This window comes from Phaenicophaeus curvirostris, chromosome 4, assembly GCF_032191515.1.
Source record: "Phaenicophaeus curvirostris isolate KB17595 chromosome 4, BPBGC_Pcur_1.0, whole genome shotgun sequence".
Classification (NCBI taxonomy): Eukaryota; Metazoa; Chordata; class Aves; order Cuculiformes; family Cuculidae; genus Phaenicophaeus; species Phaenicophaeus curvirostris.
Genome location: NC_091395.1, coordinates 13,531,989 through 13,546,870, shown reverse-complemented (window position 1 = coordinate 13,546,870; position 14,882 = coordinate 13,531,989). Strand labels below are relative to the sequence as shown.

Here is a 14,882-nt window from a genome sequence, read left to right as displayed (position 1 = left end):
TTTACTTGGTCTCCATTCTGAACGTGTTTCTTGGCTGCTTCATGTCGTGTCATCCACCACGGGAAGCGGGTAAACAATGGCTTGGCTTTATAAGCCAGCCAAATCTCCCATAGAGTTGAGGTGAAACTTGTTTTGACATGAAGCTTAATTGACAGTACATGGAAATAATGAAGAGAAGGGATTGAATAGCACAAAAGCTTAGAATGCAACAGAATGTTATTTACCCTGAACTTGTTTAAAGTGGTATTGATTGCTATCAGCTCCACTGTGAATTCACAGAATTAACATTTTTATGCAAGTATAATAGTTTTGTACTAAAAGCCGGTTGGAGTTTGAGACCTATATGGGTTTCCTCACATTGACACCTTATTACTAAAATTGCTGTATTACCCATCCCCACTGTCCCTATGCAGGTTTGTCAAGGTGCAGTCCTTCGTCCTGTGGGTTTGTAGTATATCTTGTCTCGTGGCTGTAAGCAATTTGATGCAGAGACAATATTCACTGCATCACGTGAGTGCACACTTTGTAGCTTTATTAAACTACAGAAAAAAGCTGTTTCTAGCCGAATGCATTATGAAGTATCCTAAAACCAGTTCATTATTCTCCTGATGCTCTGTTGAACGATGTGTATGTGTGAGATTGTTTCCTCCTGTCTGTCCAGGCAAATGGCATGAGGTGTATACATACATGTGTGTGTGCATGTGCAATACTGTTTCTGTTACTGCAAAGTAGATATAGAATTTTGTTTTATTTAAGTGTGATCACTGTTTGGGTTTTTTTTTTCTGTTTTTCACAGTGCATTATTTCTGTTCCTCACTTTTAATTTTCTTTCAAGCAAAATTTTAATCTTATACTGTTACTTCAAAATTTTAAATGCATGACATTTATGTTGTTTGAAGGCTTTAATGCACCAGTGGTATTTTAAATTCAGTGTCTGATATAGTGGTGAAACTATCTGATGATGGTTTCTCCCTTGCTATTTATAGAGCCCTTCATTGATTTGTGTGCCTGTAGCATTCAAACAAAATTTTTGGATTTTTTTGTTTTTAAGTTGTGTTTTTATATTTCCCTGCGGAAAATAAGATAAATGGAGGAAGGTGTCCAACTCCAATAGTCCCACTGTTTAGTTTTACTCTGCTGTATTACCTTCTCTTGCAGATACTGTATGTTTCAGAATATAATTTTACCTGTGCATTAGACCAGAACATGAGCAATTTTGAGAAGAAAATAATTTTTTAAAACTATATGAAATGAAATTAGATTAATCGTATTTCTTTAAAACATGTATGGAGAAGGCTTCCAAAAACATGTTGCTGCTTATGCAGACAAGCACTGCAGTGCTCACTGAAGCTCACTGAAGCTAAGATTCTAATAACAGCAATAAGGGGAATATTTAGTGTTCTAAAGAAAGGGAGACAAGGACTGAGAAGGCATAACTGATGTTTCCATTTTTAATCTGTTTTACTCAAGCAACATGCTTCATTGGCTCACATCAGTTCATTTGCAAATTGAGCTCTGTTTTGCCCAACATTTGTTTATACTCTTAATTTACTCTGATGCAATTTTAAATTAGATCTGGTTTATGTAGGTCAATCTCGAACTTGTAGTTCTGTTTGGCCTTAGAAAAATGTTTCCGAAAATATGAATTGGTAGGATTTTACTTCTGGAAGTGAAATGAATCAATGTTTCCCTTTAAGACCAGGATAACAGCAAAGTGCTGTTTGATACTTAAGTCAGCCTGATAATGAGGTCATCCACTTGACTCTCTTATCGGGACATGTTAAGCTGTTGATAAATATTCAGTCTTACAGCCACGTGATTGCTCTGATATTTAAAAGTATACCTGATTTGCTTAAATCTGTTGTCTTCCTTTCCTCCTTGGAAATGATCTATTACATTCGTTGCAATAGCCTAGTTGGTGTTCTGGTCAGACACAGGAAGGAGAAAACAAATGAAGTCGAACCACTAAGCTGCAGCAACTCAGGGGAATGTTATTCATCCTGGAGAGACTTGTGTTGTTCTCATGCATTTCAAAATTATTATATATTTTTGCTCATAAGCACTCTTTGGACTTTAAACCCTTCTTCCTTATTACTTTTCCTTTGTATGCTTTGTTAATTAATGTAGGCTTCTTTTATGGCAAGGCTATCTGGAATTGGCTCATTTTTTAATTGTTCCTTTATTTTATAGTCAGTAATGAATTTGGCTTAGAGCAAATTAAATAGTGACACATATAAAATATGAAGAATTATGTGTATTTTGCAAGATTTTATATAAGAACATATTTAATTTGTAGAGTTGCAAGATGAATGTATTCTTCTGGGTTGCATATTAAAGCATAATGGTTTGCAACCATAATAATTATGTAAATTTGAAGCTTGGAGGTAGCTACGTTTTGAGATTTCACTGGAGAAAAAAAAAAAAAGGGAAGTTTTGATTTAACATGATAAATAATTGTCCATGCCTGAAAAAGGCTAACGTACGTGCTTAACTTCAGTCAGTGTAAAAAGCTGGCATGCTCTGGCTTAATTAAGGCCTAATACTGCATGCAGAAATACAGATTATGTAAAATTGTGGGAGCTCAAGGCAGAGACAGGGTCCTTCCTGCCTGGGGCACAAGCAAGCATTGTGGGAAAGCTTGTGTGTGGCAGAAAGCAGCACGGTGAAGCTGAGTTGAGAGTGGGAGATGATGTGTGTCGGCACGGTGCTGCTCGAGGGTTCTCAGCACCTGAGGGGCAGCAGGACTTGGCCGTACAGCACCAGCTGAGCCTGGAGTGGTGCCTCTGCGTAGTTCCACACTTCTTTTTGTGTGTGAGGTTACTCTAGGACTGTGGCATTTTTTAGCGGAAAGCCTTTTTTTTAAGTACTCCTGTTTCCAAATTTTTTTTTTCTTTATTATTGATAGCCCTATGTATTTTCTGTATCCCTTTGTCCTGCTTCATCATTTTCCGTCTTCACATGTGAGGTCATACACAGTACCACCCCACCCCATTTGTTTTTATTCTTCTTCCTCTCTGTGCTTTTGCGATTCTACTAAACTTATTCTCGTCATTTCCTTTTGCCAGTTTGTGCTTGGTGGCTGTTGTTATACTTGCTTTATTACAATTAAATGGTCTTTTACCCTTCTTTCCTTCCTTTCGAAAAATCCATCTGTTCAGAGTAAGTCAGGGGAGATGGACTGTGATGTTAATTTTGGTGATTTGCTACAAGTTCAAGCTGAAAAAGCGTTCAGTATCCTTTTGGAGTTTAAACCCTTGTTTCTTCCAAAAGGTAGTGAGCAGTACTCCTTTTTTGGAGTTATAAATCTGAATTGCTACTTACTTTTCCTGATTGGATGTGAACTATTTGCAGAGATAATACTTAAGGAATTCACTTGGAACTATAGTATTTGCTCCTATGTAGCTAAAGAAATGGGACCAAATAATTACTCTGCAGAGGGACTACATAAGTAAAACTGATATGCAGATTATATTCCTTATTTTGGTTTATCAGGAGATGTATTAATATGAACATATCCTTTCTTCACAGTTTGGTAGGAAGCAAAGCAGTGTACTGTGCAGTGAGGTTGCAGGCCATAAGTGGGTGTTGGTGCAGTACATTACAACCCTTTTTCTGATGGTCCACAGGCAGAGTAATGTCTAGAATGAAAACTTGGCAATGTTTGTGAATTCTTCCACCGTTTCTAGCACGTAAACATCTTTAGTTTCATGATGAAAACTTTCATTGCCATAAACTATTTAGAGAAAATACAATATGCCTTATTGTTAACATTTGCTTTATGTTTGAAGTGAGTTCAATAGAGGTGACTGCAGTTATACAGCATGGAGAGGGGAATAAATGTTTACTATTTTTATTGAAGGAATGCAATGCTGCAGATGACCCAATGTCATCGGTTGTTTTTCCAGGACATCTGATGGTGGAAAGACTGTTGGTACCATTGAAGTCAATCTTGTGAAGATGGGAGAGCTAGAGGATGGGGAAACAGACCACGTCACAACGGACGCCCAGGATCAAAAGGTAGAAATCAGTTCATAGCACAAAGTTGATTAGGATGATCAGCTGTACCAAATGCTTAAGTTAATTCCAAATGAAGTTAAGGATTTAATAAAAAAATTCTGGAATAAAGTACTCTGTACTTGTAATCTCCATAAAATAAAAATACTTTTTCATTAAAATGTATAGATTAATGCTCTATCCTCAATTTCCTAGTCCCTCCTGCTCTTTAGGGAAAAGAGCTGATTTTGATCTCTGCTGCACCATATTTAATCAATCTTGATCAAAAAACCTGCCCATAGAGACACCATAAATCTGACTTCTTTTTCCCTTGGACAGTTCCTCTGTTTTCTGCCCATGAAGCCCTGTTTGTGTGTATTTTTATGTACAATCTGTGCCCACAATACTGAAAACATGGGAAGAATGACAGACAGGCAAGCCAAAGATGAGGTGATTCCCCTTGCAAAGGGGCAGTTTCAGCTGTATTTTATGAGAGCACACAACAGTGGGGAAAATCAGTGGGAGGGATGGAGCAGCAGTGGTGTCTCAGAGTGCTAGCCCAAGGCAGTGTTGAACAGAGGATATATGTAGAGATTGGAGTGCTTATGGTGTAGGGCAAAAGGGAAAGACAGAAGGGCTTGGAAAGAGTGAAAAATATTCTCAAGTAGGCAGGTTGCTGCTGGCAAAACAAGGGAGACTGGATCTAGAGATGATATGGAGGGAGCAGATTTGAGAGGAAAGAAGAACCAAAGGAGGGAGGTGGGATGGATGGGCTGTCTATGGTGACAAGAGGTTTGGTCTTTGTTCAGAATGAGGAAATAAGAATATGAATAGTTCACAGTTAGTAAAAGGTCCCCGATCAATGGCAACTGTACCTATACCAAGGTGCATCCTCCTTCTATTACTGCAGCCCCATTTTCATTGACAGAGCTGTTGCCACCCTAATACTATGGTGTACGGCTACGCATGATAGCGTATTATACTCTTCATGAAAAGAAACTAATTTTAGTTAATGCTACAGGGAATGTAGAATTAAGGACTGCATTTTTTTGTTTGGAAGTAACATATAGGAATGCATTTTTATAGGAAAGGGCATTGTTCTGAATATCTTTTCTGCTCAGCCAAAGCAGTCTGCTTTTGGGCCAGGATAGATTTTGTGCATCCTTTTTTCCTTTTTAAAACAATGGAACAGTGGGACTGGTTGCAAAGTAGCCAACAAACACTGACATCTTTCCAGTTTTGTATTATAAAACTTGCACAAGATATGCAACATGAACTGTTTTTTTCAGCCGCCTTTTTCATTTTGCTTTTCTTCCATTTCAGATTGTGAAATGAGACTTTTCACAATTATTTCCCGTTTAATTGATGAGCTGTGTCTAGCTTGGAGGAGCCAGATGACTTTAAGAGCATCTTTCTAGGGGCTTCTATTATTTGTCAAGAAAGACCAGCCTTGTGACTTCTGTGGTCTTTAGAGGAGTCCTTAGTTTTTTATGGATTAGTTGTATCATGTAGTCTTAGTTTATATGTTCAAGTAAGGATGCAGTTCATAGAATGTACCATTACTGAACTACTTCAAAGAAAAAAGTTCTGAATTAGGCTTGCTGACTCATTAGATAAATTATGTGCATGGAATTTCTCGTGGAAGAGTAACATGACAGTTAAATTCAATCTGAGATATCAACTGGTAGAGAGTACGTGTCTTGCTCTTTGCTTCAAGCTTTGCAACAGAAGATCTAGAAACTAGGGAAGCCCTGAAAACAGAGTTGGCTATCACCTTTAGGGGATGTTTTTTCTTTCTGGAAGGGGGAGGAGAAACATTAAAAATATACTTTCTTGTACAAACCTAGACATAGGTTTACACCAGTTTATTTTTCCATAAGACTTTCATACACTAATCTTATCAAAGAAATCTTAAATGTTAATGTGTATAACATGTTACTTTAATCACAAACTGAGAGGACATTTTTATGCCTTTTCTTGGTTCCTATTTTTCCCTTGTTTAAAAATTCATTGGGTGCTTTCTGACACTGTGCATGTGAAAACTGTCTTGTCAAAAGAAACCTTTCTAAAAGCACAGACCTTGTCAAAACATATTTTAACCTCTGTCATTGTATTGGTAGGAAATCTTTCTGGTTTATTGTGGAATAGCTGATCATATTTTGCCATTTTCTCTGTTGCAGTTCTGGTCGTGTTACAGTACATTGGAACAGAAACATAAAGAGAAAAATGTAAATTATAGTTAAGGCTTGGGAAGCTATATTATCAGTGGTGTTTTTCAGTCTGCCATTTATCAACTATGAATTTCCTTCTAATACCTGAATGTGTTATATTTTTGGTTGCATTTCTTTTCTAGTGTGCTTTGGTTCGTGAATGTACAGCCACTGAAGGCATAAGTGGTAAAGACAACTTGCCTTCTTTAAATGCAGGTAAGTATTCTAACGTCTGTAAAAGATCACTCTTGCAACACTTCAGATCCTGAAGAAATCGGAAAGATTTGGGGTAAAGCTCTTAAAAGGCTCTTCAAATGATGCACAATTTCTTAAGTTCAATATTTTAATGTTTTATACCTATTTGACAGTGACCCATTTCCTTTTTCACTGAGAAATGTGATGAAAACTTCTAGAAATGTACGCCACTTACGCTTTCTGAAACCCTGCTAAAATGTCCCACTCCTACACCTTTTACCGTTCAGTGATTTTCAAGACTGTCTGTAACTTCAGTGGGCATGGAATTAACCTCATAAGGTTTTGTCATGTCATTGCAAGACATTCTGTTGATGTAATTATTCGTTATTTGTAACAGAATACCCTGGAGAATTAATCTATCTCATAGCTGGTGAAGCAGCAATTTCAGATCTAGAAGCTGTGTGTCCTAAAATGAAGGAAGCTGTTGGCAGGGCATTCACAATTCTAAGTCAGCTCTTGGACTTGAGTGTACAGTGTTGAACTGGATCTGTTTCTTTCATTATACTTAGAAGTATTGCATGCTGATATGCTGCACCATAAAAGTTTTATTAGCCTAAGTTTATGAATGTCCATTACTCTGCAGTCACAATGTCACAAATAAGTTATATGGGTCATCTGAAACCACAGCACTGTCAAGAATTCTGTGTATTTGCTGCATAGAGTTGAGGAGAAGTGTTCCTGAAGTTTCAAAAACCTTTGAAAACCTTTACTGAAAGTTTTTCGTATGACTTGACTGACAGGATGTATTTTTGCAGTCTGAAGGAAGCACTAGAAACCTAAAAAACCCAGATTTTTTTCTATGTATGTATGAATGCTGTAATTTTTTTGTGTGATTTGCTGAGACTAGATCAGAAGCAGGGAAGAAGTTTTTTTCAGAACTGCCGTTTCTTTTCATTGGTTCAATGGGAGACTAGATATATTTGTGGAATAGATACTCATTGAGAATTACTAAATGCACAGGAACTACATCTGACACTGGAAATCCCTGAACTGAAAATAGCTGGAGGCAGCAGTGTATCTTGCATCTCTAGGTATCTATTTATGGCTTTTCTTAGAGACAAGATACAGAGCCAGTTGAACAATTTGGTCCAACTCAGTGCAGCTGTTCTTTCATTCTGATTCTTTGTGTCATCCAGATAAGCGGGTCTTAACAAAATGGCATTTCTGTTCAGAAGAAATGTTACTGATCTACAACTGATTTTTTTCAGTTTGCTGCTTCCATTGGGTGGGTTTGGTGGGGGTTTTTCCTTTGAGTTGTTCTGGATGGGGAAACATAATTTGGGGAATGTATTTTGTTGGAACTTGCAGGGTAGATGTCAGTTTTATAAATAATGAACTCTGGATCACTTTGTCAAGAGTATTTGCATGTGATTCTGTGGTATATCTATACAGCATTTAACATTTCTACATTTACTGCTCTCATACGTTTATTGTTCTCTACATTTACTGTTCTCCAGACAGTGGGGAGCACTGGACCAGGCTCCCCAGGGAAGCAGCCGTGGCTCCAAGCCTGACTATGTTCAAGAAGCATTTGGCCAATGCCCTCAGGCACATGGTGTGAATGTTGGGGCTGTCCTGTGTAGGGACAGGAGTTGGACTCAATGACCCTTGAGGGTCCCTTCGAAATCAGGACATTCCATGATTTTATATACAAATACACAACTTAAAACCAACCCCCCTGGCCCACCCAACATCTCTAGGGTTTATAAAGTCAATCATGCCATGGGCTTTTATTGTCTGTCTTTGTTTTTGAAAAGAATTGAGGGGAAAGAGCAGAACTGCAGATGCATATGCAAGAATAACAACACACAGGATATTGGAAAGTCTTTTCAGTCAAAGGAAGTTTGTTCTAATAAGTATTTATTTTTCAGTCCGTTTCCTGTACTTGTGACTTCCTCTTCTCACCCCAGCATTGCCTCCACTTCCCTACTGACACCTGGCACCAGTTCCAGGTTTTGGCAGTCCAGCTGACAAAGTGAATTCCCAATTTCTTTTCCTAAAATAATTTTATACTCTCAGCCTCTTTGCCTAACCCATCAGACTTCTTTCTCAGCCTCCTCTGTGACTGACTTCCTGTACGTATCTGTTGCCACAAGACTGGCTTTCTCTTATGGGCACCATTGCTGCCCTTAACTTTATTTTATCAAACACTAGCTCTGCCTGAAAACGTATTCATCCACTCTGTGTAAACTGTATGTGTACAGTTTTGTTGGTATTAGAAGTTGAGATGCATGGAAGAATTTTCAATAAAGGTAGACCCTTGGTGCATGTATGAGATATTAAGTTCAAGTTTTGAGTTTTTACATGGCTGTTAGTAGTAAACAAAAATTGTTGTTAGTTATATACCATAGCTGGCAAGCATAAATTAGGCTTATTTCATGTCAGCAAGTCAGAGTTTAGTGTTTCTAAGTCAAATCACTAATGAATTAAGGCAAAATGACTCTAAAAAGGATTCCAGTTCTCACTGAAGACTAACGATTAGTGATCTTAGTAGAGTCATGAGACTAGAAAACAATACATCTACAATTACTTAAACATGATTATTTACAATATTCCTTTATTTTATAAGTTTCTAGTAACTGTTTCATTACAGATATCTTTGAATCTGTGGTCTTGTTTTTGGCCTTTCCTAAAGGACTTCTGTTAAAAATCAGTCTGATTAGATAGACAAGACAGTTTGTGTTACTTTGGTAGCTGGGTCCGTCATCTTCATTCTCTATAAATCAGCCTATATGGGCAATAATAGTGGCAGCAAGTAGTGAAGCTGAAATTTCTATTAGTAGGTGTCATCGTGATAGCAACAGTTTCCTTGCAGCACACATGGGAAATGCGTTCCTTTGAGTTATAGACCATTCAGTGGCAGATCAATGAGAGCCTGCTCTAAGGCAGCTTTTTCCAGAAGGCTGATCAAAAGGTGCTGTTGGAGTATTTGGATGGCTGTCCAAAGACTTTCTGAGTTAGGAAGCAGTGTATGTGTGTGTTAAATGACACTGATTTGTCTCCAAGTAAGTTTATCAATGTAGTCAAACAAAACTTTTCTTTGTCAGCTTTTCACCCATTTGCTATTTGTGGAAAATTAGTTAAAAGTAAGGCAAAAAGAAAGAAGGAAAAGAGAGACTAGAAATTTCCCACTACTATTATAAAGCATCATTGTAAGATCTGAATGGAAATGTAGCCAACACATGAGAACTCTGAGATAAAAATCAGTGGGTCTTAAGCAAAACCGTCCAAGAGATCAAGTAATTTATTTTTTCTACGTCAAGTTACAGTAGCAATTCTGAGAACAGTGTTTGTAATGTATTTACAGGGTTGTTGTGGTTTTTTGTGTAGTGGCGTTTCTTAACCGTGTCAATGAGCAAACTGATTCTAAACTGGCATCTTGACCATGAGTCAGTGGTCAGGTTTCCTTTAATGTAGATGCACAGTATCTATCTATATTAATGACTTCTGTATGTACATATCATGGAGAAGATGCATCAGATACAGATGAACTCTGAGGCACGCTTCACTTGTCCCATGTAATTTGTTAGCAATGCAAGTGATTGTAGCAGAAGGTAATGATGTCTTTTACTGTATATGAGTTCATTGTTAATTTGTGCATTCTGCTTTTCCAAACTATACCTGAAGTGCAAGAATAGAGAGCTTGATTTGCATTATCACTATTCTGAAATGCTAATTCACATATACCTACTGTGCAGGTAGAATGAGATTTATCTACTCTACTAGTAATACTTTGTCCCCCACATGCTGCTATAATAAATTAAGTTTAAAAAAATAATGGTTTTAATAGAATTTTAATGGTTCTAAAATTAATTCTGGAAGCAAGGAGGGAAATAATGTGTTTCTTTCTTTACTGTCATAAATTTTCAGAGTCTTATAATGTCAGTATAGCAATAATATAATTTTTCCTCTCTGCAGTGTTAAAAAACCCGATCTGTAAGTTATATAGATTCCCTACTTCTGACAACAAGTGGATGCGGATCCGGGAACAGATGGCTGAGACCACTCTCTCTTTCCATGTTCCTAAAGAACTGATCAATCTACACATAAAAGAGGATATGAGAAGGTAAGGAGGAAGAAGTAGCGATGTTAAATACTAAATTCTGTTTTTCTGACTTAGAAAAAATATAAGTGATGAGCTAAAATTATTAATTTGCAGAACAAAATAAGCAAAATATAACAATCTTTTTGACTACTGAGAATTTACAGTTGTAACTGAACAACAGAATTGATTGCTCAGAAATATTAGGACTTGAGTGACTTCATAAGTTCTGAGTGAAGAATTGTACTAGAGTGTGGTCATGACTTCAAATGTGTAAGCATCAACATTTGGTTAACAATATAAATATTCTGAAAAGTTAACATTTTATAAAGAAAGAAGATGTACCAAGTGTATGAACTGCCTTGTACTGTATTTGAGTTTGTGTCTGGGCAGTGCTAACATCACAGACAAATATTATGCGAGCAATGGAAAATTACGTATTTGTAGTTAATAAAGGAGCGATGAGAATTTAAATCACGTTCCTCAAACTAATGTAAATTAGTTGGCCTAAGAAAAGGAAGCTAAAATAATGTTAGTTTGAAACCTTTGTTCATGTCTTGCCTTGTAACCAGGAGGGACATTTGAGGATCATGACAGTATCTATGTAATATCAATCCACTCCATCCAGAAAAGTTGTGAACACCACATCCCTGGAGGTGGTCGAGGCCAGGTTGGATGAGGCTTTGAGCAACCTTGTCTAGTCAAAGGTGTCTCTGCAGGGGGCTTGGAACTGGATGATCTTTAAGGTCCCTCCCAACCCAAGGCATTCTATGATTCTACAGTCTATGGCCTGGGAAAAAAAAGAGGATACAGAGCTCAACTGTCCCAGAATGCTATGTATGTTAAAATACCTGCTGCAGTGACTCAAATGTGAGCCGAAGTTGTACTGATACAATTGCAGAAAAACACACAGTATTTTAAGCTGTCCAGGGTTTTCCTGAAAGCACACCTTCTTTTTCCAAAGGAAATGGATGGTGTAGAAAATCATATTGCTCCTTTCCTAATGGAAGGTTGCCTCAAACATAAATGAGCATCTGATCTGATGTGTAAGAGTGACACTGAGAGCTTGTGTGGCATCCCAAAGCAATCCTGTGCACTTTGCTACAACTCCTCCCATCAGAGGGTGTTGCCTGTGGTTGTTTATGGTGGTTGTTTGTCCTGCAATGGAAGCCTCTTTTGGTTTGTTTTTGTTTTGTTTTTGTTTTTTTTAATTCATTCCATTTGCTGCTTATTTATGATCTTTTTATGTCAATAGAACAGCAGGTAGGATACCGGAATCTTGCTTTTAATAAAGTCAGTGGACTGATAAGTAGTTATGCATGGTGATGATGGTAATGATAGGTTATAAAAATCATATGAATTGTTATAATACTTGATTTTATTCATTTATTATTGTGTTTAGGCATTTATGACCTGATCTTGTTTGTGAATACTAATGTCAAGGTATTTTTAAGTAAGCAGTAAAAATAGATTATGCTGACTTGCACAGTTCATCTGCTTCCCAGATTTTCATTTGCCCCGTGGGCAGATGCCTTTTAAATGTTAGAGGATTACTTTAACCACTTTTACAACTACTGTGTTTTTATCTCCGAAGGCATAATACAAGTAATAGCACTTGCTGCTTTTTCATATGATAGCATTCACCTGTTTGGATAACATAATAGAAAAGCATCACCGTGATTTGTTTTTTTTAAGAGATAATTCAATACTCGCAAAAATAAAGAGAAGCTTGGAGGAAGAAATAGAAGTAAAAGTTGCTCAGAGATTGTGGCAAGTGGTTTTGCTTTTCCTCGCTGTTCAAGCCTGGCAGAGAGTGTTCCTGTGGAAGAAAGAGACACAAAGTGATTGTAACAATATGAGGGAAGAGACCAACCAAGGGGAGCAACAACTTGTGGTAGATTACTAGCAGATGGTGGGAATAGGGGCGTCTGTCTCGTGTCATTGTGTAAGCGTGTAGGTTGGAGCTACAGTTTTGCGAGGGCTTTGCTTTTTTGAAATAATTGGAAAGATGTGTTGTCTTGTGGGTTCCTTATAATTGTAAATGATGTTAGGGGGAATAGTCTTATGTTGCTTCATGAAACGTAAACTGGACTATCTTGAGCTATTATCTTCTGAAGTATTCTTGTCTGCATCTTTTTTTTCACCAGTTAGTATAAAAGAATAAATGTTTTTGGCTCGAAGTTCAATTCTTATCATCCTCAACCTGTTTCATTTTATTCCTGTTGTGGTTTTAATATAGTCGGGCCTGAAGCAGTTACGTATGAAGAATATCCAAGTGAAGTTTTAATCCCATTCAGTATCGTATTTTAAATTGTATTATAAGTTCCCTTTTCTTATAACTCTTGAGATAGTTTCATCACGAGATAAACAACAGTGTTCATTCAAGTTCACCAAACTTTTTCATTTAGTAACATGATAGGGATGAGTGGACAAGGTGCTGAGGGGCATGGTTTAGTATTTAATAGGAATGGTTGGACTTGATGATCCGATGGGTCTTTTCCAACCTGATGATTCTATGTAACCCTTAACAGTGTTTAACTTTGTTTTTGAGCATGAAATAATATTTTTGAAGATATGCATGCATTAAAAATTTTATTCTTCAAACCTTCCTGGAAGGATTAATAGGAGCTATATGATCATTTTTATTATTCTAATAAGGGTCATACAGTCTGCTTTGCTGGTTTTTAATAACAAAGTATTTCTGGTATTTCCTCAAGATTTTCCCAGTGAGTTTTTCCCCTGTTTTTAAAATGTCTCTACACAGATCTTGTCCAGATATTTTGCATCTATCATGAAAGATTAGCCAATGGTTCTCCAAACCCAATGGTTATAAAAAAAGACTTAGCAGTTTAAGTAATTGTTCAGAAAATTGGGTGACCCATATAATCTAAGCTTGCAGTTCTAGATGTAGCTTGTCTTGCACTAGGTCAGCACAGCAAGATAATTAGGATAATACAGTAGAAGCTGCAGTACATGTGTCTTTCAGATTTGCCACTAAAGCTCTTTTGAGTTCCTTGAAACCAAGCTCAGTTTTGGCTGAAAGGATATTGCACCTGCCTATGGCTGAATTTGGCCCATGGCCTTTGTGGTCACGACCCATAATTAAATTTGAAGGATAAATTGCTAAAATGTCCTTGAACTCTATCTCCAAAGGACAAAGCACACTCAAGCTTTCCTCTTGCATCAGGAATGGCTGTCCTGCCCCCACTCCAGTAGCCTTTTCTTGTGCAAATCTATGCTGTTTGTCTGTTTTCTGATACCTCTCCTGTAACATTTCAGAATAAGGGCAAAGTTCAGACTGTCTGAAAGATGTATGTTTTTCTACTATCTTTTAATATGCATCTTCTAGAGAGAAACGGAGACCCAGGCAGAAATGCCATGTGTTTGGAGTAGGCATTGATTTTTCTGGACCTGTACATGTTTTTGTTTACTTGACTTATTTCTGAGCAATTGCACTGCAAAAACATTGTATTGATAGATGTATAGCATAAAAGAAGTTATTGAGTAAACTGACCATGACTTTGGAAGCTGTTTGAACTGACCGCATTTAGATGGGCACTATTAATATGCTCTCCACTTAAGGACTTACTTCAAGTAACTACCAAGCACAAACACTCACAGAAGTTATTTTTTCAACACGGGAAAAAATAAATCTCCAAATGTCAATAGAAAGTAGCTCAAATACATGCATATGCTGTATTTACCCCATTGTGCACAAGAATGGATGCAAAATCTTTCTCTTATTCTTCATCAGTTACTGTGTAGAAGAATACACGTATATGAATGCAAGAGTAACTTCAATTTTTGAGTAGTGTTTAGACAATAGCCCCCTCAAACAAGATTAGTTTAAAAGCCATTAATTAGTATAGTATATTAATTAGTAAATTATATTGTAACGTATGAATGCTACATAATTATTTGTATTCTTGATTCTGCTGTTCGTAACTAATTTTGGAAAAGATGGCCTCTGTGTAATCAGAGTCACTAAGCGTGGAAAAGAATTACAAGATCATTCAGTCCAACCATCAGCCTAACATCACTGTGTCTACTAAAATATGTCCCAAAGTGCCACATCTATATGTTTGGTTTTTTTAACTCCAGGGGTGGTGACTCCACCACTTCCTAAACTGCCTGTTCCAATGCTTTACCGCTCTTCTGGTAAGGAAGTTTTTCCTAATGTCCAATCTAAACCTCCTGTGGTAAGGTCATTTCCTCTCATCCTATTGCTAGTCACTTGGGAGAAGAGACCAATGCTCACCTTGCTACAACCTCCTTTCAGGCAGTTGTAGACAGTGATGAGGTCTCCCCTCAGCCTCCACTTCTCCAGGCTAAACAGCCCTGGTTCCCTCAGCTGCTCCTCATAAGACTTGTGCTACTAACCC

At 37.3% G+C, this 14,882-nt stretch overlaps 1 protein-coding gene across 7 annotated transcripts in view; it reads left to right on the top strand.

Annotated features, from left to right (window-relative positions):
• The window catches only part of INPP4B (inositol polyphosphate-4-phosphatase type II B), a 323,774-nt gene that overhangs the window by 199,965 nt on the left and 108,927 nt on the right, over nucleotides 1-14,882 (top strand). For all 7 annotated transcript variants that reach the window (XM_069855285.1, XM_069855288.1, XM_069855287.1 and 4 more), the window contains 3 exons: nucleotides 3,906-4,017; nucleotides 6,347-6,419; nucleotides 10,377-10,524. In XM_069855285.1, the coding sequence (XP_069711386.1) occupies nucleotides 3,906-4,017; nucleotides 6,347-6,419; nucleotides 10,377-10,524 (333 nt within the window). The remainder of the gene's footprint in view (nucleotides 1-3,905; nucleotides 4,018-6,346; nucleotides 6,420-10,376; nucleotides 10,525-14,882) is intronic.